General features: G+C 46.3%; 1 protein-coding gene across 1 annotated transcript in view; it reads right to left on the bottom strand.

The window, feature by feature from the left end:
- Nucleotides 1–2,741: 2,741 nt before the first annotated feature.
- CCDC3 (coiled-coil domain containing 3) overlaps nucleotides 2,742–24,304 on the bottom strand; it is a gene marked incomplete at its 3' end in the record, with an annotated part of 98,087 nt that continues 76,524 nt past the window's right edge. Inside the window, exon 3 of the mRNA XM_079700134.1 lies at nucleotides 2,742–3,017. Within this exon, the coding sequence (XP_079556260.1) occupies nucleotides 2,742–3,017 (276 nt within the window). The remainder of the gene's footprint in view (nucleotides 3,018–24,304) is intronic.

Genomic DNA, 24,304 nt, shown 5'->3' with positions numbered 1-24,304 from the left:
GATTATCCCCATTCTACAGGTGAGCACGTGCAAAGAGAAAAGACGACAGTGTTGGAGGTTTGGCCACCTGTCCTAGTTGTGTACACTGGGCAAGTTAATCTCTTGAAGCCCCAGATTCCTCTTGGAAAATGGCGATCAGAATCACTATTTATGAAATTATTAGGAATGAGATGTGTGTGTGAGAGCCTAAAGCATTCTGGGTACTTAGTTTTTTGTTTTTTTTTTTAAACCATCGTAGAATGTGGGTGTTGGTGAGCGAACAGCTGATCCATAGTCGTTGTGATTGGATTTTGCGTTCTCTCTCCCCAGAGGAAGGTGAGGATTTGCACCACAGAAGCGGGAATCCCTGTTAACTTCTGCTGCCAGGCAGGTACCACAAATGCGTGATGTGTGTTAAAAAACAAACAAACAAAAAACCCAAACGGGGGTGGGTGCGATAGTAGCAGAGACAGCGGCCTGAACCGTAGTCCAGTGAAGGTTGACATTCAAGCACAGAAACCTCATCCCCACATGAGGTGTGGCCCACATGCCACCAGTTTGTACCTCCTGGGGACCCTGGTTTAAAGATGCTAGATTCTATCAGCCTCTTTATTATGTGACTTTGGCAAAGTCACTTAGCCTCCTTGAACCGCTGAGTGGAACTAAACCATGGCCCACAGCTCAGAGATAGTGCTACGACAGGTCAGCCAATGTGTGTCAAGTTCTGAGCAATTCTTGGGTTTTTCTTGCATGAACAATTCCTACTAGTACAACGAGCGGGTGGCGAGGGCTGCTGTAAGATGACAACGTAGCAGATAATGGGGACCTGGGAGCTCCTGTTGGCACAGATCCTAATGTACTTTTGAAGACACTGATTAATGAAGCTGCGTGTCCCTTGTGAGGTGAGGCCAGGATAACACTGCTTGTCTGCAGGTGTGTTGAGAGATGGGAACCCGGGGAGAGACAGGGTTAGCCTCATCCCAATGGGGAAAGCAGAGGAGGCTTCAGCTCAATCTCCTAAATGCCTCAGGTGTGACCCACAGATGCTTCCCCCAGAGGATCTAAATGGCCTTTTCAGGCCAAAGCTGGAACTCCTGCAGGCCCCCTGCTCCAAAAGAAACACGCATTGCTTTACTGCTGTGGCTGAACTATTGCTCATGTTTATTGAAAAGGCAGAACATAATGCATCTGAAGAGATCCAGCTTCCACAGTTCTCCAAACACTGGCTGTAAATTACTGTTAGGCTTGTCATTCCCTTGGGTGGCAGCAAAACTGCTGTAATGAAACGTCCCTGGGAAGAATAAACCACAAGATGTGCCTTCTATTGTACCAGACCATGAAGATTACAGCTGATAAAGTGCTGGCAGAGGCTTAGCAGTAAAGAGCCCTTGAGCAAAAGTCCCCATGCTGTGCAGTCCAGGGCGTAGACTTCTCCTCTGAGGCCATCGCCTACCATCAAGACCCAAGTGTCACAAGGCTCATGCCCCAGGCGTGCTGCCAGAGCAAGAAGGACATGGTTTTTCTAAAGGCAGTGGATGGAAATCTGACCGTAACTGCCATTTCCAATGGAGAGGACGGCATTGTCGGGCCCTCCTGTATCTGGGGTGGTAAAGGGGCAGGGACACTGGTTGGTTTGGAGAACCATCATCAGAAGATAACCAAGGGATGGGCACTTCTTAGTCACGCAGCTGGGACGCGATCACATGTGGCTAAGTGAAGGGCTCAAGTGTTAGGTATTGTGAATATTTTTTACTTGCAATACTCTCTCTAGAGGTTTCTTCCCAAAGAAGGTGAAGCGATCGTACGGAGGATCTAATGCAGTGAGAAGCGGGCTGATGTGCAAACACTACTCCCAGGGTCTGTCTGGACAGTCCAGGTGGGTGGAAAGCATTTGCATAAAGAAGCCAAGATCAGAATGCCCTCAACAAGCCCTTTTGGGAGCAGAACCTGGATAGCAATGAGGCAAGGTCCCCGGACCCCAGTAGGTAAGGAGGTGTCTTTGCACAACAGAAGTTCACAACATACTGCGTCAGCTCACCTCGAATTCAGAGAAGTTGGAAGTAATCACTGAGCAAACAGTAAGTTAGAATTTAGCAGGGGCTGAGATACCGTTCGAGCTCTTCCAACTTAGAAATGTGCTTTCATGAAACAGGACAGCACCATAAAGGCAATTCCCCTTTAGATTAAAGTGGCCCATGGGAAACCTCTGTAACTCTGGATAGCTGAGGTTTGAAATCAGGTATAATTCTTCTTACTTAATTACCTGCCACCTCTAGCTCCACTCCCTGACTTGTGATGAGCTCCCTAAGTCTTAACGACACCAGAAGATTCCACGACCTATCATTCCTTCAAACCAACGGCTGTCCTGCTGCTGAGAGCTGGGACCACACTGCCTTTCTTCGGAAATGGAGGCTGAATCCCTTGAGTTCTTGTACCTCTAGAGATTCTAAAATGTTCTTTCCCTAATAAGTGCACTTTTTCCAAGCTGCTCCTGGAAGCCAGGGACAGGCCCCAGGCAAGCACACGGCACTGCCGGCATCAGAGCACTGGGTCTGGGACAAGGCCAAGGAAGGGTAGGAGGCCGGCAGCCAAGGAGATACGAGACTTGCCCTGTAAACCAACTAGACGCTACCAAATGCACAGTAAAAATATCATCATCTACAAGAGTTCTTGAGCTATGTGCACATCTAAACCCAGTGTCCTTTTCCACTCCCTGGGAGAGGCCTCGGCGGGTCCCAGGTGAGACCAAGGCTCCATCCCTGCTACCCCCGCAGGTAGGCGGCGCCCGCGGGCTCACGGCCCAGCGCGTTGATGTGCGGGAGCGTGCCTGCCGCGGCCGCCAGCTTCTCGCTCAGCTTCTGGTTCAGCAGCTCCAGGTGGCGGCCATTCTTCCGCGCCTGCCGCAGGGACCTCTTGACCTTCTTCACCCGGTCCCGCAGCTGCTTGTTCCGCTTCTCCAGGGTGGCCAGCTTCTGCTGCAGCTTCTTGACGTGGTCCTCCTCCTCAAACAGGGCCTTCTGCACCGAGGAACACATGAGCTGGGGAGGAAACACCAGGAGACGCAGGTGAGTTTCAGAAAACCTCCCCAGGTAAGCTTCCTGGTGCTGCCAGCCCGGCAACACAGACCCCGATGTCACCAATGGCCCCAACCCAGGATAAGGACAGTCCTCATGCCCCCTTCTTGTTTTCACCCTGTGGACCCCAAATGCAGAGGCCCCCTCTTTTGCTTTCTGTGTTTGGGTACCCTAGATAATTTTGTTTTAAAAAGATACTCCATGGTTTTGTCTTCTTACGTGCCTATCGATTTGCATCCTATTGAGTCCCCTTTGGAGCAGGTCACTCTTCACTTTTTGCTCTCACTCAGCAGTTTTGCCTGTTCAATTCTAATCTGGCTGTAGAACATTTTACAGTAAAGCCAAAGCTTGAGGATCACCCACTTGGAAGCGAAACTGGATCTACAGAGGGTCTTCAGCGTATTTCCACAAAAGGGCTTTGCCTGTGCTGAGGTGCAAATACCCTCATTCTGGAAACCTTTCTAGTCATCGTGGGATGGGCTGGAAGTGAGTGTCTCTTTTGAAAAATTGAGTTTTTGTTTCTTACCTAAGCCCCCTTGGTTTCTTACAGAAAAAAAAGATATTCTAAATACGTCACTCTAGCAAAAAGGACAGAGCTCTAGTGACCCAAGAAGTAAAAGAACAAAGCCCGAAACAAAGATGCACAGAGGATATGAATAGTCTACAGGAAAGGTAATATACAAATATCTCTTAATCTCTTATATGAAAAACTTAATAAGATAAATGCAAAGTAGATCCACAATGGATTGCTTTTTTTTTTTTTTTTAACAAAATGAAATTTTGGGGGCTTCCCTGGTGGCGCAGTGGTTGAGAGTCCGCCTGCCGATGCAGGGGACACGGGTTCGTGCCCCGGTCTGGGAAGATCCCACATGCCGCGGAGCGGCTGGGCCCGTGAGCCATGGCCGTTGAGCTTGCTCGTCCGGAGCCTGTGCTCCGCAACAGGAGAGGCCACAACAGTGAGAGGTCCACATACAAAAAAAAAAAAAAAAAAAAAAAATGAAATTTTGATTTTACCCTTTGGTAAAATCAGAATCAGCATTTGGGGAAATAGGGATTCTCATATACTGTGGGTAGAGTGTAAACTTCTATAAAGAGTAATCTGTGTCAAAATGAAAATTGCATATACCCTTTGATCTAGTCATTCTGGGACTTCATCTGATAGAAACACTCCCATATGTGCAAATGTATATTTATATATTATATATAGTATAATAATATAATAATTATAATTGTATTTTATATATATACACACACACATAAAACAACTAACACTGTTATAAGAAGGTTGAGGAATGACATTAGCATCATGGCCATATGAGACATCCCTCTTCCTGCCCCCAACAAAAATGGCATCTGTCCATGAACAAAAGGGACTTTAAGAGAACTGTGGGATCCAGCAAGGGACCCAGGAGGAGTCTTGCCCACCCATTGCATCTATGCATGCCTGTCTTTCTGATTGCTTGCCTGTCTCTAGTATTCTATTGTGTCCACAGAACCTATTTTTCCCTGTATATGCAAATTGTATGTTTATAAGTGAAAAATGATAATACATTAAATGATTGTTCATTTTAAAGCATAAAAAAAAAGACAAACATCAGTCCTGGCTGTGGACCCTTCAGTGGTCCGTGAGCTTCCTCCAGCCCCTCTCAGGCAAAGAACCTCAACAGACATTTCTCCAAAGAAGATATACAAATGGCCAACGAGTATACGAGAAGGTGCTAGACCTCACTAATCGTCAGGAAAATACAAATCAAAACCACAGTGAGGAGCAGGCAAGCAAAGGAACCTGTTGTTTGTTCTCACTACCCCCCCACCCCCGCTCTGCTGCAGCAGGGGTCCCGATAAAGCCTTGACTGAACTTGGCCTCTGATCAATTTCTATTGATTAAGGAGGCCAAGAACCCTAGTTGGTAACATATTTTGTGGTGCCCAACGTGGGGCTTGTCCCTTCTCAGGGAGAGGATCTGGGCACCTCCGGGACCACCGAACGCAGCTTCCCCGTGGGAACCTCTTGTTTCAGCATCACCTCGTTTGGTAAGTCTGCCTTTCTGGCCCCCGAGGGGCCTCAGTACCCTCATCCAGGCAACGCTTCTCCCCTCCCCTTTGTCCCTCACCATTTTCCCTCTCCTGAAATCTCTCTACTTCTCTCTCTGTCCTCTCCTCCTTTTGTCCTGTCCTTCCAAGAGAGTGGATGTCCGGCGAGCTACAGCTCCCTCTGGCCGGCAGTGGCTCACCTTGACGGGGGACAAGCAGAGGTGGGAGAGGCTCCCTTCACACCTTGCGGACCTTGGTCCAGCGGGCTCGCCCTGACTGGAGATTTCTGAGTGACAGAGGTTCAAACCTCATATCGTATAGTGGGCTGTAAGTCCGATCGTCCCAATATTCTCACCTTTATTTTCCTGCCGCCAAGAGAAGTCCCGCGGGGAACGAGCTGAAGCAGCAGATTTCTATATACCGGTGCGTGCGTGGGTGAGAGTCCCACCTGTGGGTCGGGGACCCGCAGACGACACACAACTGGCTGGTTTCCGGGCTTGATCACCCCGGTGGGCAGTGGACAGGGTGCACCCTCCTTCACTGGCCCTTTCTGGAAGCATGCAGCTTGGTACCTGAATAGACAGCCGCGGGGGGGCGCTGAAGAGGCAGTCTCTCTGTCCCTTTTTCAGTCTTCTCTGTCCCTCCTCCCTTTACCTCCCCCTTGGTCCTGACCCCTACCCTCCCATCCCCTTAATCCCGAAAACTTCTTGTTTGTGTCTAAGTTTTGCGATGGGTATCTTTGTGATGTAGTTGTTGTCTGTCCTGGAAGTCACTGCCGACATTGTGAGCACATAGAAACACAGCCCACGTTGCCTGAGACTCCAGCCTTGGGTTACTTAGTGGGCTTTTAAAGAACAAAAAGAAAAGACAGGAGCTTGCATCTCTCTCTCCTCTGCAATTGCAATGTCACTCTTCTGCCTGAGCTCAAGGGGCTTGTATCTCTCTCCTCTGCCTTTGCAATGTAACTCTTCTGCCTGGGCTCTCAGGAACTACCTGATTGATCTGTAGTCCCCCAGACTGAGGGGGGAAAAAAAGGCCATTTTAAGTTCAAGCGGGAAAACTATGAGATCTCTGCTTCTATAGAAATTAACTTGTCTAGCTTAAGCTATGGGTTTAATTAATACAGACCCATCTTTAGAGTCATCAGCATAAAGTACAATACTTTCATTGTATCTAGGGTTACTGGAAGTCAATAAGTGCATATTGTTCCTGTTATAAAAATCTGTCAACAGGGACAATAACCTGATATGATTAAATTTTTAAGTAAATGTAACTGGGATAAGAACTTTTTGCTAAACTACATAGGAATAATTATGTTTTGGAAACAACCATCTAAAACAGTCTCTCCAATTTTTGGTATATTTGAAGCTAAAGTAATTAAGATAGGAACTGTATATGCAGGCCATTTCAAATAAGATAAACTATTGGAACATTAATTGCTAAACAGGTCTAGATTTACCTACTTTTGTCTTCTTGTGAGAAATTTAGCTGTTTGGTGCCACCTTGAGAGAGAAATTAAGCTGTTTGGCACCACCTTGAGATGTCGGCTACCAATTTATGGAATACTAATGTGAAAGACAGTTCATGGTCGCTTAAGGAAAGTGGGATGCGTTAAGAAAAGAAGGTATGAGGAATGGAAATACATTTTGTTGAAAGGAAAAAGGATGACTTTGTCCTAGAGCTGGCTGCTTCTGAATGGGGGAAGAATAGGGACAAAGTATGGCCACAGAAAGTTGCAGGTTTGCAGAAGAGGAACATTAGGAACTTTGGTCAGGATTTTCTAAGGTTGGATTAAATTTAATTAGGTAAATGGAGTTTATTAAGAGTAGGTTGATGCAAGACTGGGCTTGGTTTCTCGCTCTTGTAAGAGAACAAAGTTTTCCCAGGATCAGGTTCAAAGTCAGCCCCCGCCTTTCCCCCCTTCGGGAAGTAGCGATGGCAAAGGAGGGATTATTAGAGTGCACAGCCCCTTCTCAATGGGAGACTTAGGAAACCCAGAAGGAGAGGTTTGGCAGGTTCTCAGAGAACCCTGACAAGTTTAGGGATGAATTTATCAGGCTGGGATTGACATTCTCTCTCCCCTGGCAGGACATCATGGTTATTCTGGCCCCGTGTTGCACGCCCCCGATGAAAAGGAGCGCATACTGAGAAAGGCCAGGGAACCCGCAGATGGCCACCAATCCACACGGCCAAATTTATCAGGTAGGTGGGGCGCAGTCCCAGAACATGACCCATACTGGGACTATGAAGATCGTGTAGGCTAGGATGAGACATTAGACTACTTGTCTATCAGAAAGAATGGAAAGGTGTATGGTGAAGCCAGTCAATTACGATAAGGTCTGAGAGGTTACACAGGAAAAAGGTGAAAGCCCAGCAGGCTTCCTGAGCCGGGTGACAGAGGCATTCAGGAAGGACACCAATACAGACCCTGAGTCCGCAGAAGGGAGGACACTCTGGGCCATGCATTTTATCACCAAGGCTACTCCTGATATCTGGAGACAGTTACAGAAGCTTGCGGCTGGGCCCCCAGCCCCGCTGTCAACCCTGAGGAGGCCTTCAAGGTCTGTAACAACCGAGACTTAACAGAGGAGGCCAATAAGGATAAGAGGCTGATAAAGAAAACGCAGCTTCTGGCTGCTCTGATCCACCTACCACCTCGAGGGGACCCTGGAGGGCCGAGAAGGCTGGACAGACCACCAAGAAGCCCCTTGGACCCAAACCAGTGTGCCTTTTGTCGGAAAGGGGGGCGCTGGAAGGCAGAATGTCCTGGGCGCCCTCCTGTGGGACGCCCGAGGGGCAGCCCCGACCGGCCCCAGTTCCTTGCAAACCTCTCGGATGAGAGATTCCCGCGCGCCAACTGAAGGGGCCCGAGCGCCTGCCCGGCTCCAGATCCATCCTCATGACTGCAGCGGAGCCTCGGGTCACCCTCGATGTGGCAGGTAGGAGAACTGAATTTCTTGTAGACGCTGGAGCCGCCTGCTCTGCTCTGACTTGGCCAGCTGGCCCCCCACCTCTCCAGCCATGACTGTGCTGTGATGGGAGTCGATGGACAGCCAAAGGAAAGGCGATTCACCGTCCCCTCTCGCCTGTGGAATCGGGTCCATTATTATTATTCACTCCTTTTTGTACATGACAGAATGCCCTGTCCCTTTCCTCGGGAGAGATTTGCTAAATAAGTTAGGAGCTAGTATATTCTTAGGTCAGGGTGAATCCAAGAAGGTAATCCGAACGGAGAATGCATCTCTTAGTAGTCCCAGATGACCCACCTGTTGGGCATCAAAATATGCCCCAAGACATCCCCCAAGAAATTACAGAACAGGTAGATCCTGCAGTTTGGGATACCTCGGTGCCAGAAAGGGCAAAGAGTGTTCCCCCAATAAAAATAAGGTTAAGGCCTGGGGAAAAATACCCCTGGAAGAGACAATATCCTTTAAAGCCTAAGGCCCTGAGGGGACTCCAGCCGCTGCTCAGCAGGTTCCTGAAACACGGACTCATTAGGCCCTGCCAATCCCCTTGCAGCACCCTGATCCTCCCCGTACAGAAGCCTAACGGGGAGTGTCGGTTTGTGCAAGACTTACGAGCCTTAATGAGAGCTTTGCAATTAGGGAAGGATAAGAAATTAAATATTTTCACTGACTCTAAATATGGGTTCCACGTGCTACATGCTCATGTTGCCATATGGAAAGAAAGAGGAATGTTAACCACTTGAAGTTCCCCCATAAAACATAAAGATTTGATTCTGGTCTGTTAGAAGCAGTGTAGCTTCCTACCCAGCTAGCAGTAATCCACTGCAGGGGCCATCAGACGGATGGATCTTTTGCGAGCCAAGGGAACAGCAAAACTGATCAAATTGCAAAACAGGCAGCTTAACTGCAGGAACCTGAACAAGTTAAGGCGCTAGTGATTGGCAGCCCCCCGAACTCCCTAGCCTTCCCCAGTTTTCCCCACAGGATAAGAAAATGCTGAGAAATGGAGAGCTCTGAGAAGGGAAGCACAGGGTGGTATAAAAAGGAAGATATGTTTCTAATCCCTGAAGCCCAACAATGGAAACTCACCAAGAGCTTACATGACGCCACCCACCATGGGAGGGATGCACTATGGGACTTGATGCAAAAGGCTTTTTCAGGAAAGGGGCTTAAAAGAACAAGTAACGCTTGCCTTGCCTGTAATAACCCACAGGCCCATCCAATCCCCCCTTCGTTACTCAGGCCAATTCAATGCCGAGGGACATACCCGGGGGAAGACTGGCAGTTAGATTTCACCCAAATGCCCCCACGATCAGGATATAAATATCTTCTAGTGTTTGTTGATACTTTCACAGGATGGGTTAAAGCCTTCCCCACCCGATCTGAAAATGCCATGCAAGTCTGTAAGTCCCTTTTAAAAGAAATAATTCCTCGGTTTGGACTTCCAAAGTCCCTGCAGAGTGATAACGGGCCCTCTTTTATAGCCAAAATCACACAGGGGCTCACAACAGCCCTAGGGCTAGAGTACAAGCTACACACCTCTTGGCACCCCCAGTCTTCAGGGAAGGTAGAGAAAATGAACCATCCTTTAAAGAAAACCTTAGCAAAGCTCTGCCCAGAGACTCATGCACCCTGGACCAACCTGCCTCTTACTGTACTCCTCAGGGTCCGTGTAGCCCCCAGGAGTGGTCTGAAACTTAGTCCACTTGAAATGACCTACGGGAGGCCTTTTCTTACTACTGACATTCTACTGGATGAGGAAGTGAACCAGACCCTGAGATATATTATTCTAGGACAAGCTCAGAAAGCAATCCAGGACTATGCCTACAAGGCACTGCCAGCTCCCACTAAAAATACAGAGGAAGGAGCAGTTCCTTCACAAATAAACCCCGGGGACCTAAGTTCTTCTCAGTACCTGGAAAGAGGGCTCCCCCAAAGACCAACTGTTGCCAAAATGGAAGGACCACTATAAAGTAATTTTAACCACCCCCACTGCTGTCAAACGGCAAGGGGTATCTGTTGGGTACATCTGTCCAGACTAAAGCTTTTACTTCCAGAAACCCCACGGGTCACAACAGAAGAACCATGCACCTGTGAGCCAGCGGAAGATCTGAGACACCTATTCCAAAGACAGGTACCATCAACAGGTAAGTAAAATGATGTAGTGGGTTGGCTCCTATTTGAAGCCTTAATGGGATTTGGGACCTCTCTTGTTTCCTTGGCTGATGTGGTTCTTGACAATCGTCTGGCCCTTGAGTACCTTCTGGCAGAGCAAGGCAGAGTTTGTGCGATAACTAATACTTCCCGCTGCACTGGGATCAATGCAATAGAACACGTAAAAGTTAATATTAAGGAAATACAAGCTCAGGCAGAGTGGCTTTATAATTTTGTCAGGGGTGATATCGCCTTCCTTGTCTGGTGGTCAACAGTCAAGGAAGCCCAAAGTTAACCTGGTTCCTTCCCTTTCTAGGTGCTTTAATGGCAATTGTTGTTCTTCTCCTTTTTAGCCTTTGTTTTGTTTAACCTTTTGGTTAAGTTTGTGTCTTTTAGGCTCCAACAGTTTGAAGTAAGGCTCATGATGGCTCAAGAAATTTAGCCCATTCCAGCAGAAAGTGGCCCAGGTCCCTACTTGTCCTTGGAACAGTCAGCGAGGGACTTCTCCTCTAGGGGAGGGTTAGGGTCTGTGGCCCCTGTCCAGCAGGAGGAAGTTTCAGAAGAAGAGACCTTCAGCCTCTTACCCCTTAATAAATGTGTAGAGTCTCTCATGGGGGAATGAGACAGGCTGGGACCTGGGACCCTTTGCTGCAGTGCTGCAATGCTTGCACCTGGACACTCCTCTCCTCAAGCAACAAATTAAAAGAAACTGTATGGGACTAAAAATTACTGCGTGCATGCTCAGTTGGGGCAAATTCTGGACAAAAGATACAAAGAGACCAAAAAAACCCAACTGTCATTTTGAGGAGCCTGGAGCAAAAGCAGGGGTCTGGAACAAAAGCAGGGGTCTGGAGCAAAAGCAGGGGACTGCACATGCCCCCTGCACACAACACCACCTAAGGGGTGGGCAAAACACCTAAGCTACCCCTTCGGCCCAACCCCTGGACACACCCCTACCCTCACCCCATATAAGGAACAAGCTCGCCCCCTCTCAGGGAGTGGGCAAGCAAGGGAACCTGTTGTTTGTTCTCACTCCCCCCTGCTGCAGCAGGGGCCCCAATAAAGCCTTGCCTGAAAAAAACAAACAAAACCCACAATGAGGTATCACTCACACCTGTCATCAAAAAGACAAGAAATACGGTTCCAGTTCAAGATGGTGACATAAGAGGATTCTGAGCTCACCTCCCACCATGGACACACCGAATCTACAGCTACATACAGAACATCTTCCCCTGAAAGGAACCCCAAAACTATGAGTGACCCCTATATACCAGACAACCGAGGAAAAAACGCACATTGAAGCAAGTAGGAGAGGCTGAGACAATCTCATCATAAACCCAGTGCAGCAACCTGCAATCAAGAGGGAACTGACAACTGAGCTTATCCCTGAGGAGCAAAGGGGTTGAACCCCACATCTGGCACCCCAACTTTTAAGACCTGCACCTGAGAGACCGAGCCCCTGAAACTTCCAGGTTTGAAAGCCACCAGGGCTTGCCTCCCTGAGACCCACAGGCTATGAGTGAACTGAGAACAGTTCTTAAAGGGCTCACACAGACTCACCTGGCTACCCAGCACCAAGGCCCAGTGCAGAGGCAGCTGACTGAAAAGCAACCAATTCGCTTATCTGAAAGCTCTGGCCTGAGGGTCAGGCTTCTCACTGAACACACAGCTAAAGGCCAACTGAAATACTCGACAAAGACTATGGCCTTCAGGATCCATTGTCATGCTTTCCCTCTGCTCCACCCTAGGTTGTGGTGTCTCCAAGAAAGGGGCTTATGTACACATCTGACACCCTAGCTTTTGTGTCTGTCAGTCACCCAGAGAACACATCCCTTGATAGCGTGGCTCTGGTGGCCAGCGGGGCTTGTGTTCATGGGTTCATCGGGATGGTAGCAAACAAAGAAATAGTTCTTAACTGGCTATTACCATGGGGTTCAAGGCAGAGGGAGCAGACAGAAATGCCCAGTTCCCAGTCTTCTCCTAAAAGAGATATTTGCAAACTGTAAAAGCTTCTACATGAGGGCTTGGCTTCCAATCAGCCTGAATCTAGGTGCTGACTGAAATCCTGCCCTGACAGGTCTTGGCACACCCTCAACTACTACGAGCCACTAAGAATAAAGTAGGCTTCTTGGACAATCACAAAGGTTTGAGACATATCCAAGAGGTAGGGCAGAGTTGAACGATAAGGTTCATCTCCTACATAAAGCCACTCCTTCAAGACTGGGAGAGGTAGTGGTTTCATCTAACGCATATAAGCCACAGATTGTCAAGGAAAAATGAAGAAACAGAGGAATATTTCCAAAGGAAACAATAAGATAAAACCTTAGAAAAAGACCTTAATGAAATGGAGATGAGTAATTTACCTGATAAAGAGCTCAAAAGAATGGTGATAAAGATGCTCACAGAGCTCAGGAGAAGAATGCATGCATAAAATGCGAATTTCACCAGAGATCAAGAATATGAGAAAGTACCAAATAGAAGTGACAGAGCTGAAGAATACAATAGCTGAACTGAAAAATACAATAGAGGTGTTCAACAGCAGACCGGATGAAGCAGAAAAAAAGGATCACGGAACTCAAAGACAGGGCAGTGTAGCTCATCCAATCAGAACAGCAAAACGAAAAGAGAATGAAGAAGACTGAAGATAGCCTAAGGGACTTACGAGACAACATCAAGCAAAAGGGGTCCCTAAAGAGGAAGAGAGAAAGGGGCAGAAAAATTGAAGAAATAATGGCTGAAAACTTCCCTAATCTAGATCCAGATCCAGGAAACCCAGAGAGTATTAAATAAGATGAACCCGAAGAGACCCACACCAAGATACATTGTAATTCAAGTATCAACAGTTAAAGACAAGGAGAAATCTTAAAAGCAACAAGAGAAAAATAACTTGTTATGCACAAGGGGAACCTACAAGACGATCAGCAGATTTTTCAGCAGAAACTGCAGGTCAGAGGGAGTGGCATGATATACAGCTATAAAGAGCTGAAAGAAAAAAAAAACTGCCAACTAAGAATACTCTACCCTGGAAAACTGTCCTTCAGAACTGAAGGAGAGAGAAAGAATTTTCTAGACAAGCAAAAGCAAAAGAATTTCATCACTACTAGACCAGCCTTACAAGAAATGTTAAAGGGAGTTATTCAAGCTGAATAGAGAAGGTGCTAATTAGTAGCAAGAAAACATTAAAAAGTATGAATCTCACTGGTAAAGGTAAATATATAGTAAAATTCAGAATAATCTAATGTCATAAAGGCAGTGGGTTAATCACTTGTAAAGCCAGTATGAAGGTTAAAAGATAAAAGTAGAAAAATAACTATATAATTTGTTAGTGGGTACACAGGATAAAAAGATGTATTTGTGACATCAAAAGCATTGGAAAATAAGTTATTAACTTAAAATGGACTGTTACAAGTTGTTTTACATAAACCTCATGGTAACTACAAAGCAAAAGCCTATAGTAGATAAACAAAATATAAAGAGAAGGGACTCTACCACTACAGAAAATCATCAAACAACAAAGAGCAAGAGAAGAGAAAGGAACAGAGGAATTACAAAACAACCAGAAAGAAATTAACCAAACAGTAATAAGTACATACCTATAAATAATTACATTAAATGTAAATGGACTATCTCCAATCAAAAGACAGAGTGGCGAGCCTGTGCTCTGCAACGGGAGAGGCCACAACAGTGAGAGGCCCACGTACCAAAAAAAAAAAAAAAAAAGACAGAGTGGCGGAACTTCCCTGGTGGCACAGTGATTAAGAATCTGCCTGCCAATGCAGGGAACACGGGTTCGAGCCCTGGTCCAGGAAGATCCCACATGCCGCAGAGCAACTAAGACCATGTGCCGCAACTACTGAAGCTTGCGTGCTACAACTACTGAAGCCTGCACACCTAGAGCCTGTGCTCCACAACAAGAGAAGCCACCGCAATGAGAAGTCCATGCACCACAACGAAGAGTAGCCCCCACTCGCTGCAGCTAGAAAAAGCCCGCGTGCAGCAACAAAGACCCAATGCAGCCAAAAATAAATAAATAAGTAAATAAATAAAGACAGAGTGGCTGAATGGATATAAAATATGACCCATCTATATGCTGCCTAAAAGAGACTCACTTCAGCTTTAAGGACACACAGAGACTGAAAGTAAAGGAATGGAAAACGATATTCCATGCAAATGGAAATCAAAAGCAAGCTGGGGTAGCTGTACTTACACTATAAGACAAACTATAATAAGAAACAAAGGTCATTAATATAATGATAAAGGGATCAATTCATCAAGAGGATATAACACTTGTAAATACTTATGCACTCAACATAGGAGCATCTAAATATATAAAGCAAATATTAACAGACCTAAAGGGAGAAATAGACAGCAATACAATAATAGTAGGGGACTTCAGTATCCCCCATCAATAATAAATAGACCATACAGACAGAAAAATAAGGAAACACTGGACTTAAACTACGTTAGACCAGATAGACTTAACATTTACAGAACATTCAATCTAAAAGCAACAGAACACAGATTCTTCTCATATGCACAGGAAACATTCTCCAGGATAGATAATAAATTAGAATGCTGAAATCTTATCAAGCAGCTTTTCTGACCACAATGGTATAAAAGTAGAAATCAATTATAGAATAAAACTGGAAGATTCAAAAATATGTGGAGATTAAACATGCTCCTGAACAACCAAAGGGTCAAAAGAGAAAATCAAGAAATAAAACATACCATAACTTGCGGGATGCAATAACATCAGTTGTAAGAGGGAAGTTTATAGTGATAAATGCCTACATGATAAAACAAGAAAGATCTCAAATAAACAACCTAACTTTACACCTCAAGGACCTAGAAAAAGAAAAAATAAAGCCCAAATTTAGTAGAAGGACTAAAAGCTGGTTTTCTGAAAAAATAGTAATCTTCAGCTAGATTCAGCGAAGAAAAGAGCCATATATAAAATCAGAAATGAAAGGAGGTATTACACCTATTACAGCAGATCATAAGAGACTATGAACAATTATACACCACCAAACTGGACAATTTGAAGAAATGGATAAATTCCTAGAAACATACAACCTACCCACAGTAAATCATAAAATAAATAGAAAATCTGAACAGACCAAGTACTAGTAAAGAGATTGAATCAGTAATCAAAAACTTCCCAAGTACTAGTAAAGAGATTGAACCAGTAATCAAAAACTTCCCAAGAAACAGAAGTCCAGGACCATATGGCTTCAGTGGTGAATTCTACCAAACATTTAAAGAAAAATAAACATAAAAAACATAAAGAAAAATACCAATCCTTCTCAAACTCTTCCAAAAAATAGAAGAGAGAACACTTCCAAACTCATTTTACAAGGCCAGTATTACCTTAATACCAAAACCAGACAAGGACACCACAGAAATCACAAGCCAGTATCCTTGATGAATACAGATGCAAAGATCCTCAGCAAAACATTAACAAACTCTTTTCAACAATATATTAATAGAACCATATACCATAATCAAGGTGCATTTATTCCAGGGGTGCAAAGATGGTTCAACATCTGCAAATCAGTTAATGTGCTACACATTAATAAAATGAAGGATACAAATCCTATCAGTAAAGGCAGTAAAAGCATTTGACAAAATTCAACATCCATTTATGATAGAAACTTTGGTGGGGGATTAGGCCTCAAGGGCAGAGCTCTCATGAATGGGATTAACGTCCTTATAAAGGAGGCCTGAGAACTCCCTTGCCCCCTCTGCCGGTGAAGATACAAGAAGTCTGTGACCTGCAAGAGGGCCCTCACCTGTCCATGCCGGTTCCCTGACCTTGGACTTCCAGCCTCTAGAACCTTGAGCAAAAAATTTCTGTTGTTTATAAGTCCCCCAGTGGGTGGAATTTTGTTATGGCAGCCCAAACAGACTAAGACCCCCTGGTACATAGTAAATGTCCACTAAATGTTGTTGATTATTATGGTATAGAGTTCAATCTCTTAAAACCCTTAAGACCTTTGTGACTGGACCCAGCCTGCATCTCCAGTCTTACTTAACATCCTTCTGTTCACACACTTTATGCCCAAAGCAACCTGGCTCTAGTTGTTCCCCAGTATGTCTTGTTCTTTCCCATCTCTGGGCCTCTGCATGCCCTTCCTTCCTCCTGGAGGGCTGGTTGACCCCAGCTCTCTCTGGCAGTCCTAGAACCATTCTGCAGGTCCATCCCCATGACACTTTCCATAGGTGTCTCTCCAATTACACATAACGTTTCCTACTCCCCCATCTCCATAGCACGCAGAGCTATTCATACAGCACACACCAAGCACCACACAGCCCCGGGGGTACGTGCACTGCCCTCGTCACATCACAAACTGCCGAAGGCCTATTTCACCATGGTCTTTGTAGCCTTGTTGTCCTGGCCATTTTAGGCATACACTAAAACATCTGAATCAAGTTAAGTGTTCCAAAAATACCTGTCATTTAACAAAGAGCTTTTGCCACTGTTAAGGGGGTTGGGGGGAGGGAACATGTGCCACACTGCCCTCTTCTGGCCAAAATGAGCCCCTCGAAGAGAAGGTACCACAGGAGACTCTAGAGAACTCATTAGTTAGATAGTATATGACCAGATATCATCTATATAACTTTCTGACAGTTTAGTATGGCCACGTACTAGGCTCAGTGCTTTATATCCACTCTCACTAAGTCATGATCGTTCTCTAAGTTATGACAGATCCTTGAACCAAGAACAAGATAAAAGAATCCAAGCAAAGTCTATTAAAAGAAGAGGACTGATGGGGAGGGGGAAGGGTAAGCTGTGATAAAGCGAAAGAGAGGCATGGACATATATACACTACCAAACGTAAGGTAGATAGCTAGAGGGAAGCAGCCGCAGAACACGGGGAGATCAGCTGGGTGCTTTGTGACCGCCTGGAGGGGTGGGATGGGGAGGGTGGGAGGGAGGGAGATGCATGAGGGAGGGGATGTGGGAACAGATATATATGTATGACTGATTCACTTTGTTATAAAGCAGAAACTAATAAAAAATAAAGAAAGAAAGAAAGAAAGAAAGAAGAGGACTGGGTTTTCGGGGGGATTGACATGTACACACTGCTGTATTTAAAATGGATAACCAACAGGGTATTGCACAGGGAGCTCTGCTCAATATTATGTAACAACCTAAATGGGAAAAGAATTTGAAAAAGAATAGATACATGTATATGTATAACTGAATCACTTTGCTGTACACCTGAAACTAACCCAACGTTGTTAATCAACTATGCTCCAGTATAAAATGAAAAGTTAAAAAAGAGGACTGGGTTTTAATATGGCTGGCTGTTCTTTTTTTTTTTTTTTTTTTTTTTTTTTTTTTTTTTTTTTGCGGTACGCGGGCCTCTCACTGTTGTGGCCTCTCCCGTTGCGGAGCACAGGCTCCGGATGCGCAGGCTCAGCGGCCATGGCTCACGGGCCCAGCCGCTCCGCGGCATATGGGATCCTCCCAGACCGGGGCACGAACCCGTATCCCCTGCATCGGCAGGCGGACTCTCAACCACTGCGCCACCAGGGAGGCCCTGGCTGTTCATTTTGAAAGGACAGAATCCAATAGTGGGTTGGAACATAACATCAAAGAGAAGGCTGAGTTACATTTTATGACGTTCTTCACACGCTGCATTTTAAAATAATAAATGAGGGGTTTCCCTGGTGGCGCAGTGGTTGAGAGTCCGCCTGCCAATGCAGGGGACACGGGTTCGTGCCCCGGTCTGGGAAGATCCCACATGCCGCGGAGCAGCTGGGCCCGTGAGCCATGGCCGCTGAGCCTGCGCGTCCGGAGCCTGTGCTCCGCAACGGGAGAGGCCGCAACAGTGAGAGGCCCGCATACCACACACACAAAAAGATACCATAAAATAATAAATGAGAGCAAACACGGTGGGATGCAACAAGCTCTGTGGTCTTGGTGGAACGTTAGTGCACATCTAAGACATCAACACTCTTCGTAGGCATCCCTCAGACCCAGGGCCCAGCTGTTCCCTGCTCTAGGGAGATAGAGCAAGAGGAAGGCCATCTTGACAATGGCCTGAAGAAACCAAGATGAAGCAAAGGGACAGCCGGAAAGTTTGTCTGTGGGGGGGTGGGGGTAGTTATTAAAATGGGATGAAAGGGATGACTGGAGTTCCTTGGTGAATATGTCACTCTCAATCCCTTAGCCTCTGACATGGTAGGGTTTGAGCTGGAGCAGAAAGACATAGGAGGACTCTTGTCCAATGTCACCCATAGCAAAGCTGTGACCCAGGACCCCTTACCAAGCAGAAGGTCTTTATCTCTGGAAAGCGGGTTCTGCCTGCAAATAGGCAGGGCTTAGGCCCTAGGAATAAGAGGCTAACCCCATAAAATGAAGCCATTGTCACAAGGGTCTCAAGCAGGCCTCCGGAATCCTGGCCTTCACCTCTTGAGAAAGCATGAATTTCTACACAAGACCTGTGCTTTTAAATATGTGTTTCTTTAAGAAACTATCCTTTCTCTGGAATGCTTTCCAAATGAAATCAATCTCTTTAGAAACTGCTTTTAAAGTATACATATAAAAGGTCAACACACTTGCTCATTTAATTTTGTGTGCTTTATAAGAGGCTGAGGAGAGGAGGGGGAAAGGCCAGACCAAGAGGAAACACGTATTGCCACGCGTTCTTTGAAGAAGAACCAAAGAGAAGCAAATGATCATTTGGGGCAACCCCCAAGCAACTGATTCCTAGTGAGCAGCCCCATCCTCAGGACCACATCACACCAGCTCTGACTGGCTACAGAGGAGAAAGCCCTTGCCTGTCAGATGTCTAAGCCCCCAGCATCCACCTGTGGCTGAGTCGCTTTTCTCTAGAAAGCTCCACTGCTTCAGGGTGGATGGGAAGGCTGCCATAGGGGAGCCTGCCCTTTTATTCTCAGACAAAAGGTAGGCTGGGATACCCATTCTTTACCTTCTTTTTAAAGTAACGTCTTTTTAAACTATAAAAAGCAACATATTTTATTGTAGAAAAACTTTTTCAAATTGAGACCAAACAAAAGACAATTAAGATCATCTGTAATTCTGTTGCACTGAGATAGCCACTGGTTTACATTTTAATATATCTCTTCCTAGGATTGTTTCTATTGGTATACGTAACTATTTAAACGAAGTTGGACTCGTGCCATTATTAGACTTTCTGATGTGATTTTTCCCTTTGCTATTTTGTCATGATTCTTTTCTGGACACTTGTCCACTTCCATGGAGCATTTCGGTGGAAGCTGGGGGAGGGGGTGTCAGGTGGTTCTGCCCGGCTGCCATGAACTACAAAACCCATCCCTGGTCGTTAATCCTCCTCCATCCTTACAACCACAGGCCAACAGGGAAGGATGCCAAGACGGGCGGTTTTGCATCTGAGGGGCTGAATGATCTTAGGGTGGCCTTTCGGGTGGTCACCAGCCTCCAATGACAGGACAAACCCATGAGAGTTTCTCACCTGTGCTCTACCTAAAACCTTCCCATGTGTTCTCTGCTGTCCCCAGGAATCTCAGGTGCTGTGGGAAAGTTTCCCAATCAAGATCTTGAAGGGTTAAGGAATTGAAGCCATGTTACCATATAGAATCCATATACAATACAGAATCACCTCTAAATGATTAAAGAAATCATTTCTAAATGGTTTCCACTTCCATATGTTCATTCATTCCAGCAAGAAGCATTTATTATACCATGCCTGGCACTGTACGGCGCAGAAAGTTCTCCCTGAGTTATTCCGCAATATACCACTAAGCTCTGTATCTACTTAACAAAAAGACAGTGCATTAAAAATTACTATTTCATGGCAGCAGACATACCAAAGGCTCCCTGAGAGGATTCTTGCCTTCACAGCTGCTTTCAATTTAAATAACTCTATACAGACAAGACAAAAATGTACTTTCTGAAATGTTAAAAATGAGGCAAGTCCCAAAGTGGTAACACTGACCAACAGCTTGCCTTTTTAACACTTTGCTGCTGTTCTTGAGATTCAAAAAAGAGAAAGGAAAAAAAAAAAAGGAGAGAATTAAAATCTAGAACAGAGGCCAGCAAACTATGGCTTGTGGACCGGATCCGGCCCACCACCTGTTTTTGCTAATAAAGTTTTATTGGAACACTGCCACGTTCCTTTGTTTACATATGGTCTGTGGCTCCTTTCCCACTACAATGGCAGAGTAGTTGGGACATAGACTGTGTGGTCCAAAAAGTCTAAAATGTTTAGTACCTGGCCCCTTGTTGGAGAAAATTCTGGAACACTCATCTTGAGAGAAGCTCAAGGCAAACGGAGATGCAAAGGCAACAGCTGACAACTGGATGAGTTTGGAGGGAAAACAGCCAATAAAGAATGGAGGAGGGCAAAGGATGGAAAAAGCATCGGGTCCCAGAGTTTGCCAAGACCCTCACTGCCCACCCTTCACCCTTTTCACACCACTTTCGAACACTGATGTGCAATCACTGCTTCGGGCTGCCAGGTCGCAGCTCAAGTTCTCAGTGATTCTTGTCAAGGAGGCTTTGACTCTCAACAGACTGCTGCCAATTTCAAACCTCCAGATGGAAGTTCACAAAAGAGCTCTTTCCAAAATGGTTATCCCACTCTTTCTAAAGTGCTTCCCCAGCGACACTGGAAAGGTACGCTTTCTGGAACCTACCCATGTGCACTGCCCAGGAGCAGCCACTCTCAGGGCGAGAGGCACTCTGAAGTGGGTCGCTGGTCACACACAATTTGTCAGTTCTGAAAAGCTGACACTGCATGGTGCCTTCTGATCCAGTCAAGGCCAGAGGCCAAGACTCCTTCATTCTCCGTGGGATGCGGGAACTCCTGGAGGGTTGATGGAGAGCCCACCGGCCTCAACCCAAGTTCCTGCCAGTGCTCCCTCACCCTGTCTCTTCGTCCCACCATTGTTTTCAACCTCTTAGAGACAGAGGGGTGAGGAGGCGAGCAGCAGAGTCAAGTCAAAGCAGAATGGTTTCCTAAATGATTTGACAGCAGCAGTTTGGATGACACCCAGCACTACCGAGAAAACTCCCAAGCCACAGAAGTGACAACAGCGTGGCTCTTCTGCGGACTCTCTGGAGAAACAACCTGAGGTTCCTATGACTGTATTTGACTTGGCATCTGGTCCTTCCTGTGCTCCACCCAAAGTCAAAAGAGTTGTCTCCCTGTGCCAGGAACCCAGCAGAAGTGAGAGCAGATGCCCCAGACAGGCTGTGGCTGAAGGCGAGGGGCATGGAGAATGGGCAAGTGGGGGTGGGAGCAGGCAGGCAGGGGGTCAGGGGACAGAGCTGGGGGCAGCAGCACCCTTCCCACTGGGCGGTACTGGCTCAGGGGCTCCCCCAACCCTCCCTTCCCCCCACTCTCCCCAGACAAGCCAAGGCTGTCTGGCCTCCTGGGTAGGAGCCTGGGCTTCAGAACCAGGCAAAACTGGGATTGCATCCTGGCTGCTCCTTCACCGTATGGCAGGGCCGCCTCGCCTGCATCAACGAAGCTGCCTTACTTCACTCTCCTCATTTACGCAACGGGGGTAATAATGCCTCCACCATCGACTTGCTTTGAAGATTAAAATCAGATAACAGATGTAAAAGCATCTGACATAGCACCTGACATACGGTAAACATACAGTAAATGAATCTTTATGACTGTTCCTCACCTGAACTTGAGCTTTCCTGATTGAACTGCTCCTTCATAACCACACTGGGCTCCCTCAAATATCTATGCCTTTGCACGTGTAGTTCCTTCTGCTTAGAAAATCTCCACCAGCTACCCCCCACATCCTTATCCAACTGACGAAATTCTACTTATTCTCCAAGCCTGGGTTCAAGGGTCACCTCCTCTGCGAAGCCTTCCCTGATTCCTCCAGAAAGAGCCATGTAATCTTTCCCCAATTCTATTGTCAAGTTTATCACACTGCGAGTCTGACTCTCTCCTGGACAGTCAAAGCCCCTCAAATGCAAGGGTTCCATCTTTTCATCTTCGTATCCAGTACCCGGCATGGAATAAAGCACTTAAGGAAGGGATGCAGGTTGAAATAAAAACAAGTTCAGTGACTTAAAAAATGAGCAACAAACGGAGAAGCAGGAGCCACCTTTGGAAAGTAGGTGCTGGTTCATTGTGATCCTTGTGAAGTCCTATCCCAAGTCTGTTCTGACTCCCTGTTCTGGTAAGATCAGGAACTGGCTTTAATGATCCCTGAAGTTAATGCATTTTCTTTTCTGATTCTCTCCCAGGCCCCGCTGACTAGGTTATTTTGTGTATTCTACACCAAATCCATAAGAGCTGCAGGACATAATGGAGGTGAGAAAAGACTGAATTTTCACGGGGAGATGCTGGGTTACAGGAAGCCCAGGTAAATTCAGGACACAGATCACGTTTCAGAAAGACTCCAGGGGTGGCGGAAGAAGAGGACAGGGTCTTCAAAGGCCAGGGCTTAACTCTTGAATCGACTATGATTAAAATCAGGAGAGACTGCACCGCCTTGGGTCCATTCTGTGCCATCACAGAAAGGGAAGTTTACCGATTAAGTTCCGTTACAGAGAGAGATAAAGGTAACTCTTCAGATAAATGCCCTAGAAAGCACTGCCAAGGTGAGGTCTACAAAATGCTCAACTCGTGATGCTCGCATGGGGACAAAAGGGGGTCTTTTGGTCAAATAAAGTTCAAAAATTCTGCATATTATGTCTCCCTCTTTGATATGATACACATTAACCTATCAACCATACACGTTGGTCCTGCATTAAATCAGCCTCCATAAATGTTTTACACCCGTTCTCATCTGACTATGGCAGAGCCCTCCAACAGGCAACAAGAACTGATCTCATGTGTTGGGGGGATGTCCATCTTCCTAGCCCTGGAGGCAGCCAGTCCACTCAGCTATGAGCAGCCTGCTACGTTGTCCTCAGGGCTTTTTTTTAATCAATGTCCATTACAAAAATCCTTTACTGTTATGGTTGGAAAAGGCATCATGGGTCTAGGAGTTCAGTAACTTTTAGAATAAATTTTGAAGATAATTAATGATATTTTAATTACCACTCATACATAAATGAATAAATGTCCTCACTGCATCCCACTACACACTCTCTCTATATATATATCTATATAGAGATATAGACATATATCTCTATAAAGAGAGAAAGAATATTAATCACTCAATTGTATGCACGTGGACCTTGCTGATGGGAACTGAACTTGTTCCATTCTGTGACACTTCGATCTAGGTTCTAAGCTTCTCGCGGGGGAAATCCGTGTCTCCCCAGGGAGTTTTGCAAACATCATTTTCCACTGTCCATGATGGAAGGATGACCGGGAAGCACTAGGTCATGGAAGACTGATTCCCACCCCCAAGGCTTTTCTAGACCTACTGAAGGAGGTAAAACGGAAACCGCAGATCCTCGCGTGAGAAGGCTGCTAGCAGCTCTTATTCAGTTCCGAGCACTTTCCATGGTGCGAGGGAGAGAAGACTCCCCGGTAAAGTGGAAAGGAGGGTGTGACTTTTTTAGGTTCCCAGAAATTCATTCCAGACAGTTGGCATCACAGTAGAAGGATGGGCACCTCCATCTAGTCCCTGTCCTGCCATCGATAAGTTGGTGACTTTGGCGAGTCATGGCCCTCCCTGAACCTCAGCTGTAGCCTCCAAGACGTCTTCCGATGCCTCTGAATGTTTGGTCAAAGCCTCCTTGGGCGTTTTAGTCCCTAGTTGTCCAGTTCTGGCCAGGGCTGGGATTCTCTCCCATGAAAACAGTGGGAGGAAAACAGACCCACAGTAGACTTGCCAATGCAGGAATTCCCCTGGGAGGCATGGGTGCTATTCACGGTCACTGGGACCTCCGGATTTTATTTAAAGATCTGACCACTGGCCTTCTGATGTGCGTGCTCAGCTTCCATGGCATCTCAGGCTATGGGAGAGGAAGAATGAAAGGGCCTGATGGTGTGGGCGCCTCCAAACCCAGCAGTCGACAGACGTGCGACTACTAGCGACGGGGACCAAGTTCCTTCCTGCCCCAGCCCTGGGCGTGCGGGCCACTGCTGAGTGGGGCTCACAGAGCCACCGACTGGCTCCGTAAGCTCCAGGCCTCGGGTCACTGCTGCTGCCCAAGGGAACAGCAGGC

Source organism: Hyperoodon ampullatus, assembly GCF_949752795.1.
Source record: "Hyperoodon ampullatus genome assembly, chromosome: 3".
NCBI classification, from domain to species: domain Eukaryota; kingdom Metazoa; phylum Chordata; class Mammalia; order Artiodactyla; family Ziphiidae; genus Hyperoodon; species Hyperoodon ampullatus.
The sequence above is the reverse complement of the archived record's forward strand: the minus strand, read 5'-3'. Positions and strand labels throughout refer to the sequence as shown.